The sequence below is a fragment of the Pistacia vera genome, unplaced genomic scaffold (assembly GCF_008641045.1).
Source record: "Pistacia vera cultivar Batoury unplaced genomic scaffold, PisVer_v2 Contig1268, whole genome shotgun sequence".
Classification (NCBI taxonomy): Eukaryota; Viridiplantae; Streptophyta; class Magnoliopsida; order Sapindales; family Anacardiaceae; genus Pistacia; species Pistacia vera.
Window position 1 is genome coordinate 302,131 of NW_022195323.1, and position 20,030 is coordinate 322,160.

General features: G+C 34.9%; 1 protein-coding gene and 2 pseudogenes across 1 annotated transcript; all 3 read left to right on the forward strand.

The window, feature by feature from the left end:
* Positions 1–430: 430 nt before the first annotated feature.
* On the forward strand, positions 431–2,127 carry LOC116121270 (transcription factor CPC). Its single transcript, XM_031407237.1, has 3 exons — positions 431–652; positions 833–920; positions 1,824–2,127. Exons 1-3 carry the CDS (start codon positions 601–603, stop codon positions 1,945–1,947), a joined length of 264 nt encoding a protein of 87 aa, XP_031263097.1. The 5' UTR covers positions 431–600; the 3' UTR covers positions 1,948–2,127.
* A 7,291-nt stretch (positions 2,128–9,418) lies between these two features.
* Positions 9,419–15,011, forward strand: LOC116121424 (annotated as a pseudogene).
* A 2,652-nt stretch (positions 15,012–17,663) lies between these two features.
* Positions 17,664–19,721, forward strand: LOC116121433 (annotated as a pseudogene).
* Positions 19,722–20,030: the final 309 nt, after the last annotated feature.

Genomic DNA, 20,030 nt, shown 5'->3' on the forward strand with positions numbered 1-20,030 from the left:
TTAAATTAATACTGTCATGCACACTGGACTAAATATTCTGAGCTTCAACCGTCAACATTGATTATAATATAGTATTAAACTGAACAAGTGTGACAAAACCTAGGACTTAATTAATATATCCAATGATATGGCATTACCAAGTATTATAATTGAATTGAATCATCTGGGTAAACTGCCAGAGTAAATTCAGGGTTTAAAAAAGTAGCAAATTAGAGTGTGCCACCTCATACATTGACAGTGGGCACAAACACATAAATAAAGTGAAGTGTGGCCAAATAGAAGAAGTTTGACCTGTTTAAAAATCGAGAACTGGGACAACTGCAAGTCAACCAATTTTAATTTGTATGTTTGGTAGGACCTGTCGTTCGTTGCTTTGTTCCAAGGGGTTTCAATTGAAGCTCTACTCTCTATGCCCATTTAAAATCCACTGCTCATTGAAACACATAATAATAAAATTTTGTAACTGGAATTCCCTTTTGAGGAAACTAAACTATTAATTGTCAAACTTGACCCTTTAAACATTCACAAATTCTACTTGGGTTTCTCTCATTCTCTTCTCTCTTTATCTCTTTTAATTCCCCTTTTCGAGAAAGTCTAACCATGGATAAGCGTCGCCGGAAGCAACCCAAAACTAGTACTAGTTGCTCTGAAGGTCAGCTGTTTCATTTTTTTTTTTTTTTTTAACTTTCTTGTTAAACCCGTTGGTTCTTGTTTGAGCTGTTGGATTATAACTCATGTTTTTTGGTTCTGATTCATTAATATTATTAGCATTATTGATATTATTTATATAACAACTAATGGTAGGTACCTTCAATCTCTAATGTTTTGGCAGAGGTGAGCAGTATTGAATGGGAGTTCATAAAAATGTCCGAACAAGAAGAAGATCTCATTTATAGAATGTATAAACTCGTTGGAGACCGGTAAACAAATCATAACTTACTTTTTTCGTTGCTGCAAAATCAGTTCAAAGTACATGTTCATGAATTGTTTTTCTGGGTTGTTTTCATGATTCAAATAGACTATTATCCTGTCCATCAGTCTATTTAATTTTCTTCAGAATGAAGCTATGTACTGTATTTTCGGAATCCATTATGTTTCAGCTTGTGCTTGTACAGCCTTCAAAATTTAAGTTTTTCGAATGACTATTTTATCCTGGTTGAATTCAACTAGTTATGAAGATTTTAGAGACAATTAATTACTCTATGCCTTCACTGTCACTGTTTTACACTTGAGCACCATCCCTTGTATCTTGATCACAGAAATCTCTCTCTTCAAAAAATCTGTTTTCCATCTCTCAATTTCAGATACAAAACAATCTTTCCCTTGGGCATTATCTGCACCAAATTGTATGTTAACTCCAATTGAGCTTGAATGGTTGGCCGTTGTTGAAAATCCATTGGTAATAGGATAAAGTAAGGTTAAGAGGCCGAGGCAACAACCTTCTGTTGGATTCATAATATAATAATTTATCAACAAGGAGAACATGGATTGATGATTACATTTTTTTGATGTTTATCTTTTCTGTTGCTTGAAAATATATATAAAATAACTACATTAGGTGATGGCTTGGGCAACTTTCACCATCATACTGTGAAATAATTGACCCAGTAATCAAATATTGATATACACTCACTTTCTGCTAATGTGATGAATTTCATTGTTCTAAAAAACATTTTTTTTCATACGTAGCAGAAGCAACTAATTTGACCTCATTTTTACTGTATAAAAAAGTTAATTCTTATGTGATTTTTATGTATATATTCTCGATGAACGTTCAAGTTAGTTTATTTCATCTCATTGCTGATAGAACATAAAATTTTCAGGTGGGCACTGATAGCCGGACGGATTCCAGGCCGAAAAGCAGAAGAAATAGAGAGGTTTTGGATTATGAGACATGGAGAAGTGTATGCCAGTAGACGAAGAGAGCTTAAGAAATTTAATTCCTAATCATATTAGTTTGGCTAATCGCAATTCGTTAGGGAATTTGATTTTCTTTTTTATCTTATCTTTTTTTTTTCTTTTGAAGACTTCCTTTTTGTACAAGCCGGTGCTGGTGAGAGTTGCAAGTATTGTCGCTAAACTATATTGTTTAAGTACTGAAGCTTATAACTTTGTGTTTTTCAATTACATTACATGCAAACACCAAGGACAAGAAAGGATGCACATTCATATAAAATGGATAAATAATATGTAAATAATAGTTAGAATAAGTCTATCCTTACAAAGACTTATACAAAGAAGCTTACAAAGTGAAAAAAAAAACACAAGGAAAAAACGGAAAAAGGGAAAGAAAGAGAGAGAGAAATCATGAAGATCAAGAATGAGAATTGTCTTTATATCCTCCCTTTGTATTTGTCTTTGTAAGACTAACACTTCTCTAATAGTGATATGGTACTGGGGTGGAATTCCACTTGATAATTTTTTACAAATTGGCTGTCCTTCTCTCTTTTGGGAGGGGTTGATTGGTCTCTATCACCTCTTTCCAAGTCGAATATTGGGCCACAACATTATTCCATGTCGCTGCTTCATGGCGCCCCACTGCAAGCACACCTTAACTTTGGTTGCATTGAATACTTCAAAAATTCTGCAGTCGGTAGAATTCTTAAAACATTGTGTTTCTATATATATATATCACTGGCATCATCTAAAAGGAAAATGAAAGAAATATGCTTGAAGTTTGTTTGAAATGGTTGATGGGAATATGATTTTGTTTGAAGGCTTGTTCGTCGATCAATTTCAACCCAAAATAGTTGCTGGGTTTTCCTTTTATGTAAATTTGCTGGTCTGTCTGATAGTTGAGATGTCTTATCAGTATATCTGCGGGTGGATTCGTCTTCGTTTATGGCATGTCACATTTATTTGTTATTTATTTTATGAATGGTATGACATTATCTACACTTAGAAAAACAAACAAAATGAAATCATAATGGCATTGGTTGTTCACTAGACACTCCTAGATTAGGACCAACCTCTCTCGGAATTAAAACCTAACTGATTATTTTGAACTTCTGGTTTTTTTTTTTTTTTTTTTTTGCAAGCCTCTTAATGGTTGCAGTGAATTAGGCAACATTATGGTCTACAAATTTCATTTTATTTTTGAGTAATCACAAGAGCAAAGAGTTTTTCCAAAATAAGAACCTGCTGAGTTTTCAATGTTTACATTTTATTCATTAGATGACTTCATTTGGGATAGAAATTATAAAATAGATAATGGTTGTTAGACGTTTAAGTCTATTGGTTTATAAAAAAGAGGTAATCCTCTAATTCAATAAAGTCTTATTGGATGAGAAGTGACACCCACTTCAAATTCTATCAATGATGAACACTGAAGACTCAACCAACTAACTCAATTTAAAGTGCATCTCTAAATGCTGAATCAGTTTCAACTTAGACGTTGGGTCCTACGATTCAGTTGGAAATTTTGGAATGAGAAAGTGGGTTGCTTATGGTTCCACAATCCACCAGTCCACTGGTCATATTACTGTACTATTATTTATTTTCTTTCTTTTAAAACCAAAACAATACTAGTTTCTCCTGCTTCATATCCATATTATATATTCTCTATCATGTTTGACGATTATATGGAAGCGGAAACCTTCTCCTAATATTTAAAATCACTACATATCTTGTTGATCTTTGTTCCTTGTTTAACAACTTCAAACTTGTAGACGTAAAAATCTACCTGTACGGAAGGGGGGTCTGATCCCGTGAGGTTGAGGCCACTAACGATCCGCTGTACCTAAATACGTAGAAAAACAAGTGCGTGAAGCGAACGGAAAACACCAGGGTAGTGTTTGCTATAGGCACTCCGACACCCAAGTCAACAAGGCTATAAAAGGCTAATTTAGTAAGGGCTAGGGGGTAGAGAGGTTACCGGAAGTCTAGTTGGAGATTGTGACTATGGCAGTGATGTGTAGCTCTCAAGTAGGAGCTTCGGGTGAGAAGGTGTAATGTAATATCCCTTGTGAGAGGGTTGTCCTCTATTTATATAGGAATTGTCTGGTCTCCCAATCTTAGTGAGAGTAGGAGTCCTAGTGTGACTCTAATACAAACCCTAGAGGAGTTAAGGCGGTGGTGAGCTGTCTTACCAGTGTTCGGATAGAAAGGTGATCCCGAACTGGAAAGTAACTTCGAGTAGGAAAGTGATCTGAATAGGAAGGTGACATTCGAATAAGAGATTGATTAGGAATAGGAAAATGATCTGTGGGGGCCGTGGGCTCTGAACTTGCTCATAGGTCCAGGAAGTGAGCGATGATTGGGAGGCTTATGCCCCGATGGTTTGGGCCGGTTGTATCTCGAATCAAATGGGCCTACACCAGGATTGGGCCTGGTCTCTTCCACACACTTAGGCCCATTTTCTTATTTGGGCCAAGGATGATTTTTTGCCCTAACAAAACGTTATCAGTCAAATGCTTGGATCTTGTCGTGAAAATTAACAAAACGTTATCAGTCAAATGCTTGGATCTTGTCGTGAAAATTCATTTCTCCATTCTTATCTGACACGGAATATTTTTTATCAGTATTTTAATCAAGCAGATCATCACAAATATATTCATTGGATGGATTGGGCATGTCCAATCCAGAATACACGACCCTATTGCAACAACGATTTATAAGCCCAGCTCGTTAAGAAAATGGATCGAAGTAAACAGAACGACATTACACGGACCCATCATCTGCAACATAGGTCCTATTGTTTATTTGTTACCCACAACTAAATAAAATTTTGTCTTTTTTTTTTTTTTTTTTTTTTAAAGAAAATAATGATATTTCATTTTAATTTAATTTTTCCAGATCATTCCTGAGCTTCAATAGTTATGTTGAAAGTTATGTTGACATGATTTATTATGTATGTTGTCTTAAGAAGTGATTTATTTAATATAATACATCTTTTTTTTCTTTTTTTTTAATAAACAGAATGTTGGGTCAGTTTATGCGCATTTTGATTAATTTTCAGGACTCATTGAATATTTTACAAATTTTTTTGATGATCAAGCCAATCCCTTGAGATTAATATATCTTTTTTTATGGTATTTAACTTAATAAAATATGACAATATCAAGATTAGTTTGGAATTGATGATTAAAGTCAAATTTGTGTGAGAATATGTGTGCGGTTTTTTCAGAGTTTTACTTGTTTAGTGGTTAGTACTACGACGAAGAATCAAACCGACCAAATTGAAGAAATAAATTGTAGTGAATAGTGGCAATAAAGACATTAACTGCCGTCTGAAAACTGTGGCATTTGAGAATGACCCTGTCGCCGAGTAAACTTGGAAATTGGAGGAAGCTGATTCTACGTTGTTTGTGGACGCGGTGAGTATCCTTCATTCTGTTGGCTTCAGCGTTTTATTTGCGTCATAGGTCAAGGTCAACAAATGTGAACGCAACTTTATCAATAACAAGGTCACGCGCACGCGGACGGTGGACCATCTTTCTTATAAAGGATCAAATCACTTTGATTATCTATGAAAACTACTTCTTTAAATCAATCAATCAACAACTATTTATAAACACAACTATATCATAGTCTTTAAAAATGGGTTATAACATTAATATTACACTATACGAAAGTTAATTATGTTAAAAAAGTTTATAAGCGTGGCTTAACATTAATTATGATTTGGTTTGATAAAATCAGGTAAATGTATAGTTCAATAAGATATTTTGATGGGCTTATATGATCATTACAGAATTTGTCTACTACGCTTTATTTTGAATAATCTGGATTAATAACAAGTGTAAGCTTAGACTTGTAATAAGCTTTAGAGTTTATTGGATCTTTAATAACAAATATTTGATTGATTGTTAATGTATAAATTATAAAACTTATTTTATAATGAAATCGATTAGTAGTAAAAGATTTATATTGATATGCTTTGTTAACCTTTGATAAAATACAATTTAAAATATGTAAAGTGTATGTTGGATTCACAATTGGCTAGTGTGAACACAATTCATCTATTCCCTTTTGATTTTTGTGGCAGCAAAAGAAACAAAATCTTCATTCAAAATTGATGGGGGGAGTGAGAGTCTACGATGTTGAATTCCTGATGAAGTCGTAAAAGGCTTATATTGTTGGAATGAAATGGGAAAATGAAATATTATTGCTGCATATAGACGTAGCTCTTTGTTTGTCTCCTTTTAAACAAACACACACCATGATTAAGGCATTTGCATCCTTTTTGACCTATTAAAAAGAAAGGCCCACACGTTTTCTACACTAAATGAATTGAAAAAGAAACAAAAAATCCCACTTTCTGTACAATAACTTGGTAATTTCTTGGAAGAACTGGTTTTCCCAAATTTTGCTGCAGCTCTCTCATGTCAATAAATGGAACTCTTTGTCAATCTATTATTATGATGATATATTCTGCGTGGTTATAAATAGTACAACGAATCTTTGAATTTTAAGATCACTGGAAGATTTTGGGAACCTGGCCCGGAGGGTTTGAAAATTACATGCCTTCACAGCAGAAAAAATGAGTGGTGCTTGTATTATTCGAAAATAGTGGTGATATCACATTTTCGCTAAATGTGGCTGATTTTGAACTTTTTGTTAATATAATTAAATGAATGTATTAGTGTTAATTTTTTAATAATCAATGTAGTTGCTATTGAAACGTCGATGAACATGGCATTTAATGGAGTGGCCCTGGAGCTGTGGATGCGGCCATGGTTTCCACTTGCTACAGTTAAATACAGAAAAATCAACATTACCTACTTATTTAATAATGCAGGTTCTGAACTTAATTAAATAAATGCATTTCTATTCCATGTTCAATTATTTTTAATATCTTTTAATTAACATCAACTGATTGAATGCATGTGTTATATATGTAACGGTGGCTCCGTATTCTTTTGTTATCCTTGGCTGTCTTAATAGAATATGAATTAACTAAATTATCATCAAGGTATCAAACAAATTATTGAAACTTTTTTAGAAAAACCGTGTTTCAGATTAAAGAATTACAAGTATGAAAAAATAAATTGCTCTGTTGAGTGGTTTAAGTATATATACGAGAGAAGACATTGTGCTTCAGATTAAAGAATTACAAGTATGGAAAAAATAAATTGTCCTTTTGAGTGGTTTATGTAAAATATATTCATATTTCAATATTCATATAAAAGTGATAATATAATCAATTTCAATATAAAATCTCCATGAAATATATGCGGAAGTAAATGACAAACCTCCAGCTATAGCAATTGTTGTTTGATCTTCTTGCTCCTTAAAAAATTACAAGATCTTCTATTGACTGCAATTTTAGAGTGATGGTTTTGAAACTAAAAATAAAAACTGCGTCATATGGGGACCTATAAAGTCTCCTTCTTATATGCAGTTGTCTTTTCATCAAAGACAACTGCTCAAAAGACACAACCGTATGACCACATCAGTCCACATCAGCAAGGACCAAAATGTAATTATATGAAAAGTGTAGGACCATATTGTAAAAAGTCTAACATTCTCCGACTTGATCCAAACTTTTATAATATAATCCAGAACACAAGAGATGTATATGCGGTATGTTCAATTAGAAAGAGGAAATTACATGAATCATAGCAGTAAGTCCCTTTTAAACAAGTATTACCTTCTATGTATTACAATGCAATTTTTCTCTTTCTAAATAAACGTTTAAATGTGGAATATCACTTTATAAACAAACCTCAAATGTTTGTTCCAAGTCCTCTAGAATGTTTGTTTGTCTCCAACCAAAATGTATACAACTTAAAAGAGAAAACAAACTAAATTTCAAAGTTTCAGACAATGAAAGTATTACCTCTCATAGTGACAAAACGGGACATAGTCCCATTTGAACAACATGATCCTTGAACGTCTTTGGTGGCATGCCTTTTGTTAGAGGATCAACAATCATCTGCTCGGTATGTATGTGTTCAATGAACACTTCTTTGGCTTTAACGTGCTCCCTTATTGCTAAGTACTTAATGTCGATGTGTTTACTTCGACTTCCACTCTTATTATTCTTAGCAAAGAATACAGCAGCTGAATTGTCACAATATAACTTTAATTTGTGCCTGAGATAGACTCAACACCTCCAGCTAGAATTAAACTCTCACAAATACCCTGTGTAGTTGCCTCAAACAGGAAACAACCTCAGCTTCCATGGTGAAGTGGCAACTAAAGATTGTTTGGCACTTCTCCAAGATATAGCCACCTCCAAGAGCATAAAAACAAATCCGATGTTGATATCCGAGAATCAACGTACCCAGCGAAGTCTGAGTCTAAATATCCGATGACTTTAAAATGTCGACCGTCTATAGTAAGCATGAAACCTTTAGTTCCTTGAAGATACCTCATGACCTTCTTTGCAGCTCTCCATGATCCAAACCTGGATTATTTTGATATCTTCCTAACATGCCAACTACAAAAGCGATGTCGCTATGTATAGACTTGAGCATACATTACGCTTCCAACAGCTGAAGCATAAGGAACGGTTTTCATTTGTTCCTTTTCAATCTCGTGTATGACATTGGTTCAGATTGAACCTGTCACCCTTAATAATGGGTGCAACACTGGGTGCAAATCTTTCATCCTAAATCTCCAAGAATTTTTTAATTATTTCATGAGATAGTCTCAAAACATGTTGAGACCTATCCCTATGAATCTTAAGCCAATGACATAAGACGCCTCACCCATATCCTTCATACTAAATGTTGAGAGAGAAATAGTTTCACCTCATGTAGCACCCAAATCATTGTTGCAAGTAGAATATCATCTACTATAACACAAGAAAGATGATTTTACTCCCACTGACCTTGTGATATAACCTGATCCATGCATTCTCTATAAAACCAATGAGAAGATCAGTGTGAAATCTTAAATACCCCTGTCGGGAGGCTTGTTTAAGTCATAATAGACTTCTTAAGCTTGCAAAACAATGCTCTTTACCAAATGTTAAATACATTCATATTCCAATATTCATATAAAGTGATAATACAATCAATTTCAATATAAATCTCCACGGAATATATGCGGAAGTAAATGACAACCTCCAGCCATAGCAATTGTTGTTGATCTTCTTGCTCCTTCAAAAATTACAAGATCTTCCACTGACTGCATTTTGAGTGATGGTTTTGAAACTAAAAAAAAATTGTGTCACATGGGGACCTGTAAAGTCTCCTTCTATATGCAGTTGTCTTTCCATCAAAGACAACTGCTCAAGAGACACAACCTTATGACCACTCAGTCCACATCAACATAGACCAAAATGTAATTATAAAAGTGTAGGACCATATTGCAAAAAGTCTAACAGTTTAAGTATATATACTAGAGAAGACACCTTAGATGATGGTTTTTTATTTTTTGATAATCGGGTGTCTGAGCTAGCTTATGTACCTCAACTAATCCACATGACCTATTGAGCACCTACAAGCATATTTTTAGATAAGCCACAAATATGGTAGGTGGTCTCAAGGTGATTTGAACCCACAAATTAATAAAATGAGCAAACTTTCTTAACTACCAGATCAATCTTGAGGTTCCACTTAGATGACTTTAGATATAATATAATATAATTTTCAATTTGTCAATATTTTAGAATACAAATAGTACTCTAATTTTTTAATGGAAGACATTAATTCTTCTATTTTGTTGTGTTCTATTAAACGTCAAATGTCAATAATAATCCTAATAAAGCAAGGCATAAAAAAATATAAAGAAAAAAAATTACAAAGTAGCAAAATATATATACTTAAATGGTGTTCAATAAAGTTCATTCACTTGATTTTATATCAATATTAAAAAAATAGAGATTATAAGCAGGGACGGATCCAACCACATGGCCCACTATCAAATTTTTTATTTTTTAATTGTTAATATATATTTTTATATTTTGGTCTACACTAATAAAATTAATAGATAAAATATTAATATATTTAATTTTTAGTTTGGTCCATTCTAACAGAAATTTCTGAACCCACCACTGATTATAAAGAGTTTAATGAATAAAAATAAAATAAAAAGTTAAATAACCAACCTATGATAGCTTACGACTCATAGTATAATTTATGTGAGTTAACCCTCATGATGGTCGTAGTGTTGTATATTTATTATCCAATACATCATTTACAGCCTTATTTTTATTTATTTTTATCTATTTTTTACAAAACTTCCTTGTTTTGGGTAAACATTTTGATGACTTTAATAATCACATTATTTACCATTAACAAGTGATATTGACAAATGAATTTTTAAGGGGGTGTTTGTCTAAGCTTATAACTGGTCAAACTAGCTTATAAGCTCTAAAATTAAGCTGACCTGTTTGTTTATAACTTTTTTTAGCTTATAAGTTGATTTTATAAGCCAAAAAAATAAGTTGGGGGGAGGTACTTTTTTTTTTTTGCTTATAAGCACTCTGCTTATAAGCTAGTTTGACCAAGTATATTACCACATTATCCTTGTTTAATTTTAAAATTCCATAATATATCCTTATTTAATATATTATCTTTTTAGTCATTTTATAAAAATGTACTATAAGCCACGTTTACCAAACACGTCAATTATTTATCAGTCACTTATAAGTACTTTAAACCAAATACGTAATTGCTTAAAATTTCAAATGCTTATAAACTAAAATTAGCTTATAAGCACCTGTTGCTTATAAGCTAATTTTCATAAGCTCAGACAAACACCCCTAAAATGTTTTAAACTCCAAAGCACGGGACGCGGAACTGTTTTTGTCTTCTACTGGGCTTGCCTAACGTGGCGACTTCAACAGTTCAACTTGGATCGGTAGCCGTAGGTACCCATAAAATTTAGAGCATTAGATACGTTTGTAATTATTGCATATATATATATATATATATATTAATTAGTAAACCCATTTTCCCATTGAGGTTTTGGTGATCTACATTCGCATCTATAATTTTATAAATTACAGAATCTTACTCTTAAATTAACAAAAAACTATTTAATTTAATAGTTAAAAAAAGTAAACAATCATTTTAAAGATAAAATTTTAAATACCATTCCGCTCTCAAATTCACCCCACTGAAAATTTAAAAATAACACTTCATTTCTCAAATTCACCCCACTGGAAAATTTTAAAATAACACTTCATTTCTCAAATTCCTCCACTAGCAATTTCAGGTCATTCCGACCTATTCTTGTGCAATCAACCCCTCCCGACACCACCATTACAATCCCTTCGACCACCACATCAAAACCCTTAACCTTCTTGCCTGATTGAACCCCCAATCGCTAATCGCTACTCTTAGTTTCAATCGACGTTTCATCCAAATTCTAGCAGATCCAGCACCGAAAACCACCCCTTACACCACCAATAGCATCACCGACTTCCCCCCATCAAAACCCCCAATATTGCCGATCGCAATTGTTCGTTGATCGCCGCGACCTCTCCTTAGGTTTTTGCGTTTTGCGCACTTTTCCAACCAAATTCCGTGGAAAAGTTAGTTTTGTGAGGAGGATAAGGGATGTTGATATGGCTTGGGGAGGTCCAATGGTGCTGGAACATCCCAGATTTTTGGCTTTGTCGGGATCGCCTCTAGGATTATTTGAGATATAGGAGTTATTTTGGAGAGAAAGTATAGTATTAATTTAAAGTGGAATTTAGTATTTATGAAACTAGGGGTGGGAACTGTAGATTTGCCAAACCTTGGGTGAGAAAATTAGTTTACTCTATATATTATGAAAAATGCTATCCTTACAAAAACTCATACAAAGAGGGCTACAAAGTGACATCATTCAGAAGAAACAAAGAAAAACAGAAAAGAGAGAAAGAAAAAGAAAAATCATAAAAAATTAAAGATAAAAATTATCTTTATTGCCCTTTTATATATATCTTTGTAAAATTAACATTTGCCCATATTATTTATATTTCTCAAAAGGAATAAAAGGAGGAGGGCGGTGCTGTAGCTGAAATATAAATAAAGGCTAAACTTGGTTGTGCTCACATGGGTGATCAATCAACATCAGCGTAGCACTGGGTTACATGGACGCAATCAGTTACGTCACATCATCCATCCGATTCATCATCTGTCTAGTGATTACGCGGAAGAAGCTTTGAAGATTCTTGCTGCCACATCACTCATTTTCTACTATGTTTTTTTTTTTTTTTTTCCATTACTACTAGTCAATTTAAAAGTATTGAATGGGTCAGATTTGGACCTTCTTCTTTTCTCATCTCTCACACTCTCTATATTATAACATTACCCCTAATTGTTCCTTCTGTGAAAAAACAACAAACCCCTCTCTCTCTCTCTCTCACCCCACAGTCAAAAGTTGCTCTTTTTCCATATCTTTCTCGCTCATATCCTCAGCATATCCCCTGCTCTTCTGCCCACCTTCCTCACTAAGAAAAGTTATTTGCCTTTGCCTTTCCCTTTTACATTCATATTTGCTTTAACAACCCTCTTTCTTCCGTTAAATTTATATCTCCCTCTCTCTTTGATCATTGCCAAATTATAACCCAAGTTTGGTGTTTTGTTTTCGGTCACTTCTTCTCTCACATTTTGTTCACCTCATCTCTTCCACTGGATCTTATTCTTCCTTCTTCGCTTCAATTGCTCCATCTATAATTATCTAACTATTTGTATTCCAGTTTTAGTGAATTTTCTGTATGGAAAAGACCATGGATCACAGAGCAAAACACTCTCATCATGAACTAATCCAAGGAAGAGCTAACTAAACAGCTTAGCAACCCTTCTTCATCGCCCAAAACTCGACACTCGTAATCCAAAAATTCTCTCTACTTATGAGAAAGCGCTTTCATGTTTGAACTCTGGTGCTTCTCCGGTTGACCGTAAGCTCAACAATAATATTACAATCTAGCATCACCATATTCCTTTCCCAAGTGTACAACAAATGAGGCTTCGGATCAAGATTGTAAAGATCAATGTCACAGTAAAGTGTACAAGAAGAGGTAAATTTAGGCGATTTGCAATTATTTTATGACATTTCTGCAACTTATGATTGAACTTGATCTAATTTGAATTATTGTATTGCAGAAAGACAATGGCCGGTGGACTGAACAAGTAAAGGTTTGCTACGGGACAGGGTAGAAGGGCCTCTTGATGATGGCTACTGCTGGAGAAAATACGGACAAAGGTATTCTTGTGTCTAGTTATCCAAGGTAAGAAGATTTTTTACTTGCAAACTTTCAATAATTTTCTAAATCACGGAGTTTAATTGGCCAGTCTATGTCTAATGATAATCAGTGTCGCTAATTAAAATACCTCGAGTATTAGACAAAGGTTAACCCACAATTTTTTTTTTTTTTTTCTGCTTATCTAAACTGACAGTGCCTATATTTTTGCCACAAATACGACTTATCTACTTCGATTATTCATTGTTCACTCACAAAAACATGTGTCCACTGCCCGCTAATCGAAAAGAAAAAAAAAAAAACTTTTTGAAATACATTAAATGGATATTTATATCTACAGGTCATATAGTACATTAGTACTTGAACCTAACCACAGCCCCTTTACTATCAGCCTTAGAGGCTAGAGCTAATCAATCTAGGCCGCCAAACCGACTCAGTCGCATCTCTCTCAAGCCTGAGCACCAGAGAACTTTAAGTTTGGTTCTGTCTTTTTGCTGTTTATGTGGCAAGGTTCATGCATCTCTGTACAAATTATTCGGTCATTAAGCTCTAGTACTGGTGATTGGTGATAGCAATTCATATTGTCCTTAGGGCCCCTTTTAAACGATTTCTCTTTTCACTTGTAGGCCATGTATCTTTCATATGACGTGTTTTAGAAAAGTATTAACTATTGAACTACTAGCTATATATATCAGGCCTGGTCCTCAAAACTAAAACATCTCTGTTCACAATTTTTTCTTAGAATCAAAAGGATATGTATATTTCTTATCTTCAATTATTGGTGAGTACTCTTCTTAAAAGACAAAACCCTATGATGTGAAGTGCATTATTTAACATACGCATAAATTTCCCATGAACATATGCAGTGTTTTCACTATTTGGACTTTTGCCTTTTACATAATTGTTTTCGCGTCTTTGTATCTAATTTAACTTGATTAGATATGTTGACTGTTCCTCTGAAATTTTTTTGTCACAATTTGCAGAGGGTATTATAGATGCACTCATCGTCACGCACAAGGTTGTTTGGCCACAAAACTTGTTCAAAGATCGGACGACGACCCTACCATTTTTGAGGTGACCTATCGAGGAAGACATACATGCAGCCAGAACACTCGTTTGGCTATACCCTCTGCTTTATCAACAAAGGAAGGGGCTAAAGATAAACAGAGTCGTTATCATAATCAACAGGAACCAGAAGATAAAGTAAAGCAATCAAAAGAGTTCATGATCCATTTTGGAACGGAGCTCAAAGTTAAGACCGAGGACCTGGACAACAAGGAGGAAATATTTCCTTCGTTCTCTTTTCCACAAACATCAATTACTGAAACTGAAAATATGGAGCACGATATTTTCAAAGAGTCCATGATGGAAATGGAAAACAATTTCATGGGTAGTTTTTCTCCATCATTTTTATCGCCCACAACTTCTGAATCCAACTATTTCTCAGTGTCACCATGCCACATGAACAACAGCTTTGGATTAGACCAAACTGTGCGTACTCCAGAGTCTGGAATCACTGAGATAATTTCAACCCCAAATTCAGTCACAAATTCACCAACTGTGGATCTTGATTTCTCACTTATTAAGGTGGATTTTGACCCAAATTTCCCCTTCGACAACCTAGACTATTTCTCATGATATGTTTCTTTGGCCTCATCGCGCCCAGTAAAAGAGTGAGTGAGACTATCAACTGATCCTAGCCAGCGTTGGAAAGATTTGCGGCACAAGAGAATTTTCTTGATTTGGTAGTTGGTTTTTCTTTTTTTCTGTTCGTCACCCTCCTGTGTACTTAGTTAATCGACATAGATTTCATTTGCAAGTTCTAGAAACCTAGGCACAAAATTGCAATCTTGTACCATGTAAAATTTCCTTATTTTTGAGCTAATGATATATATTTGAATAACAAATATAATATTCTTTAGCAGAAGCAGAAAAGTGACTGTTAAGTCGGAACAGCGAAATTATCACGAAATAAAATTTTAGGAACTGAGAACAACAAAGTAAACGTAAGAGAAACGAATACTATGATGAAGACATCCTCTAGAACCATATCATATGGATAGTAAAAACGGCCTAACTGCAGTTTTAGTGTATCTAAATTAATTAAATCATGTTGTATTCAAATTTCAAACTCTCCTCACTCTTGAGACTGCCATCGTCATCGTATTTATGCAGTTTTACTCCAATGCAATTGGCAATTCACTTGAGCTTTCATGTGAAATTCCAAATAACTTGTACAAATAGGTATATAAAACCGTTTGGAAAAGTGATTTGAGCTAGAAATGAGATTATAAAAAAAAAAAAAATTCTCAATAAACTTTTAATTATATATTAATGATGTTGGACCCATAAAAGAGATGAAAGGGTACGCAAAACCACATGATAGACCTTGTAAATGTACAAAAGTTCATCGTTTAAAATTTTTTGTTTTACTTGGGATTACACAAAATAATATGACATCATCATGTATAGCTTTTTAGTACGACATTTCGTTCCTTTCTTCCAATCCCTTCATACGACAAATCGTATTAAACTATATGTTATAACGACAAACCGTACAAAATCCTATCACACTGGTTTTGGATTCTGTGGATGAGTTTCAGTATTTAAATATGTGATGATTTGTTTATGCTAAAGCCTAAAATAAAAGAAAGCATATGCCACCAATTGAAACCATAAATGTAAATTAATAGGATGGTATTAGTAAATTTTTCATACCCCATGGTTCGCTGGTTGTACTTCCCACGGGGAATATTTCCTCTATTGGTATTATATGGTGATGATATGTTACACGTGTTACAACTAAGTTGAACTTAAAAAGATAGTAGTTGGTTTTGGGCCAGCCGCAATTTAAAATCACAGCTGGACCACTCAACTTATTAGCCACGAAAAGGAGTTTGACACTTCCGCAGAGTGCAAACGACATAGTCCCACCCAAGGTTTGACAAAATCCACATTTATTTCAAATTTTTACCCTTAAACAATCTTGTTAGCAATTATTAGGGTATAGAGAATGTAATTATCATAATACCCTTAACCCTAAAGTAGTATTTGGTTTTGGGCCAACCGCAATTTAAAATCAAAGCTGGACCACACTCAACTTATTAGCCACGAAAAGGAGTTTGACATTTCCGCGCAGAGTAAACTACATATTTCCACCCAAGGTTTGACGAAATCAAACCCTAAGTTACATTTATTTCAAATTTTCATCCTTAAACAACAGTGTTAGCAATTTTTAGGGTTTAGAGGGTATAATTATCATAATGCCCTTAACCCTAAATTAATAAATTATGTTTTAACCCTTAAATTAGTAGAATTATAAAACTTACCATTTTATTTTCAAATTATGTCAAAAACACACTCGATCACTACACACCCTCATCGGAAATAGCCCAATCTGGGCTGCTTTCGACGGCATTGAACCCCGTGGTCACCTCCATCACCTTTCCCATAGTCTGTTGCCCAAAACCCTCTGGTTCTCGACTCATTGGCCCCTCCAATCGTCGGCACCGTTAGGATTAGGGTTTTGGTGTTCTTCACTGAATTCCGATTGATTCCGGCGATGAAAATCCAATTGGACTCCACCACTGCAACCACCGTCTCCAAATCAATAAAACTCCTATGTCCCCAGCAACCGTTTCGTTGTCGTTCACTAGCCGAGAGTTCGTGTTCATCAGCCGTTTTTTGGTGAAGTGGTGGATGACAAACGGTGAGCTACCGTGACTAGGAACGTTAGGGGTTTTGGAGTCAAATAGTGGTGGTGGTTGGAGTTTTCGCCGTTCAAAACGGCTAGAAACTAGCAAAAACCAGTTGCATGTCACGGCTGCCATGCTCGGCGATCATCGAGTGATGAGGGATTGTGAAGGGTATAGTTTTGTAGAGAGGAGGATGAGGGTTCAAATGATGGTGACAAGAGTGATTTTGGGTGGAAGAATCATCAAAAAAAGGGTGAAAAACGTCAGGGACGTCGTCTGCTAAAGTGCACCGAAGGACTGTTAGAGGCGACGGTTTGTTAACATGCGTCACCTATGTAAAATGACCAATTTACCCTTTTACCGTTACATCAAACATTTTTCCGTCACTTTAAAGGTGAGAATCTAAAATAAATGTAATCTGGGATACCATCTTGGGATTTCGTCAAACCTTAGGTGGGAATATGTCATTTACTCTTTCAGCAGATGATTGCCGACACTTTCAGCACAACATTGTGGATCAATTTACTGGATCCAAAAGCCCATCAGAGCTTCAGAATAAGAAGCCATCACTGGTTTAGACCGCCCGTTCTTCTCGCACACTCGATGCTATCATCCAGTATCATCTTTGTGTCGTACTTGTATTCAAAACCCTTCTCTATAAGCTTTGTGCCGCCCCATTCTATTTCTCTTTTCGGCCCATCCAAATACCTGAAACCCAATTTCACAGTCCCATTAAAGACTTCAAATAACAGAATTCAAGATAACACTGTGCAGTCTGCAATATAAGGCTACGTTGACTACTTCCTCTTCGCTTCAATTGTCTCCACTATTAATTATCTACTATTGGTATTCCATTTTAGTGAATTTTCTGTATGGAAAAGACCATGGATACAGAGCAAACACACTCTCATCGTGAACTAATCCAAGGGAAGGAGCTAACTAAACAGCTTAGCAACCCTTCTTCATCGCCCAAAACTCGACAACTCGTAATCCAGAAAATTCTCTCTACTTAGAGAAGCGCTTTCAGTGTTGAACTCTGGTGCTTCTCCGGTTGACCGTAGCTCAACAATAATATTACAATCTTAGCATCACCATATTCCTTTCCCAGGTGTAGCCCAACAAATGAGGCTTCGGATCAGAATTGTAAAGATCAATGTCCAAGTAAAGATGTGTACAAGAAGAGTAAATTTAGGCGATTTGCAATATTTTATGACATTTCTGCAACTTATGATTGAACTTGATCTAATTTGAATTATGTATTGCAGAAAGACAATGGCCCGTGGACTGAACAAGTAAGGTTTGCTACGGGACAGGGTAGAGGCCTCTTGATGATGGCTACTGCTGGAGAAAATACGGACAAAGGATATTCTGGTGCTAGTTATCCAAGGTAAGAAGATTTTTTACTTGAAACTTCAATAATTTTCTAAATCACGGAGTTTAATTGGCCAGTCTATGTCTAATGATAATCAGTGTCGCTAATTAAAATACCTCGAGTATTAGACAAAGGTTAACCCACAATTTTTTTTTTTTTTTTCGCTTATCTAAACTGACAGTGCCTATATTTTTGCCACAATACGACTTATCTACTTCGATTATTCATTGTTCCTCACAAAAACATGTGTCCACTGCCGCTGAATCGAAAAGAAAAAAAAAAAAACACCTTTTGAAATACATTAAATGGATTTTATTCTACAGTCATATAGTACATTATTACTTGAACCAACCACAGCCCCTTTACTATCACCTTAGAGGCTAGAGCTAATCAATCTAGGCCGCCAAACCGCGACTCAGTCGCATCTCTCTCAAGCCTGAGCACCAGAGAACTTTAAGTTTGGTTCTGTCTTTTTGCTGTTTATGTTGCAAGGTTCATGCATCTCTGTTACAATTAATTCGGTCATTAAGCTCTAGTACTGGTGATTGGTGATAGCAATTCATATTGTCCTTAGGGCCCCTTTTAAACGATTTCTCTTTTCACGTTGTAGGCCATGTATCTTTCATATGACGTGTTTTGAAAAGTAATTAACTATTGAACTACTAGCTATATATATCAGGCCTGGTCCTCAAACTAAAACATAATCTCTGGTTCACAAATTTTTTCTTAGAATCAAAAGGATATGTATAATTCTTATCTTCAATTATTGTGAGTACTCTTCTTAAAAAGACAAAACCCTATGATGTGAAGTGCATTATTTAACATACGCATAAATTTCCCATGAACATATGCAGTGTTTTCACTATTTGGACTTTTGCCTTTTACATAATTGTTTTCGCGTCTTTGTATCTAATTTAACTTGATTAGATATGTTGACTGTTCCTCTGAAATTTTTTTTGTCACAATTTGCAGGTTATTATAGATGCACTCATCGTCACGCACAGGTTGTTTGGCCCACAAACTTGTTCAAAATCGACGACGACCCTAAACCATTTTTGAGGTGACCTATCGAGGAAGACATACATGCAGCCAGAACACTCGTTTGGCTATACCCTCTGCTTTATCAACACGGAGAGGGCTAAAGATAAACAGATCGTTCATAATCAACAGGAACCAGAAGATAAAGTAAAGCAATCAAAAGAGTTCTGATCCATTTTGGAACGGAGCTCAAAGTTAAGACCGAGGACCTGGACACAAGGAGGAAATATTTCCTTCGTTCTCTTTTCCACAAACATCAATTACTGAAACTGAAATATGGAGCACGATATTTTCAAAGATCCATGATGGAAATGGAAAACAATTTCATGGGTAGTTTTTCCTCCATCATTTTTATCGCCCACAACTTCTGAATCCAACTATTCTCAGTGTCACCATGCCACATTAACACCACTTTGGATTAGACCAAACTGCGTACTCCAAGTCTGGAATCACTGAGATAATTTCAACCCCAAATTCAGTCACAAATTCACCAACTGTGATCTTGATTTCTCACTTATTAGGTGGATTTTGACCCAAATTTCCCCTTCGACAACCTAGACTATTTCTCATGATATGTTTCTTGGCCTCATCGCGCCCAGTAAAAGAGTGAGTGAGACTAGCAACTGATCCTAGCCAGCGTTGGAAGATTTGCGGCACAAGAGAATTTTCTTGATTTGGTAGTTGGTTTTTCTTTTTTTCTGTTCGTCACCCTCCTGTATCCTTAGTTAATCGACATAGATTTCATTTGCAAGTTCTAGAACCTAGGCACAAATTGCAATCTTGTACCATGTAAAATTTCCTTCTTTTGAGCTAATGATATATATTTGAATAACAAAATATA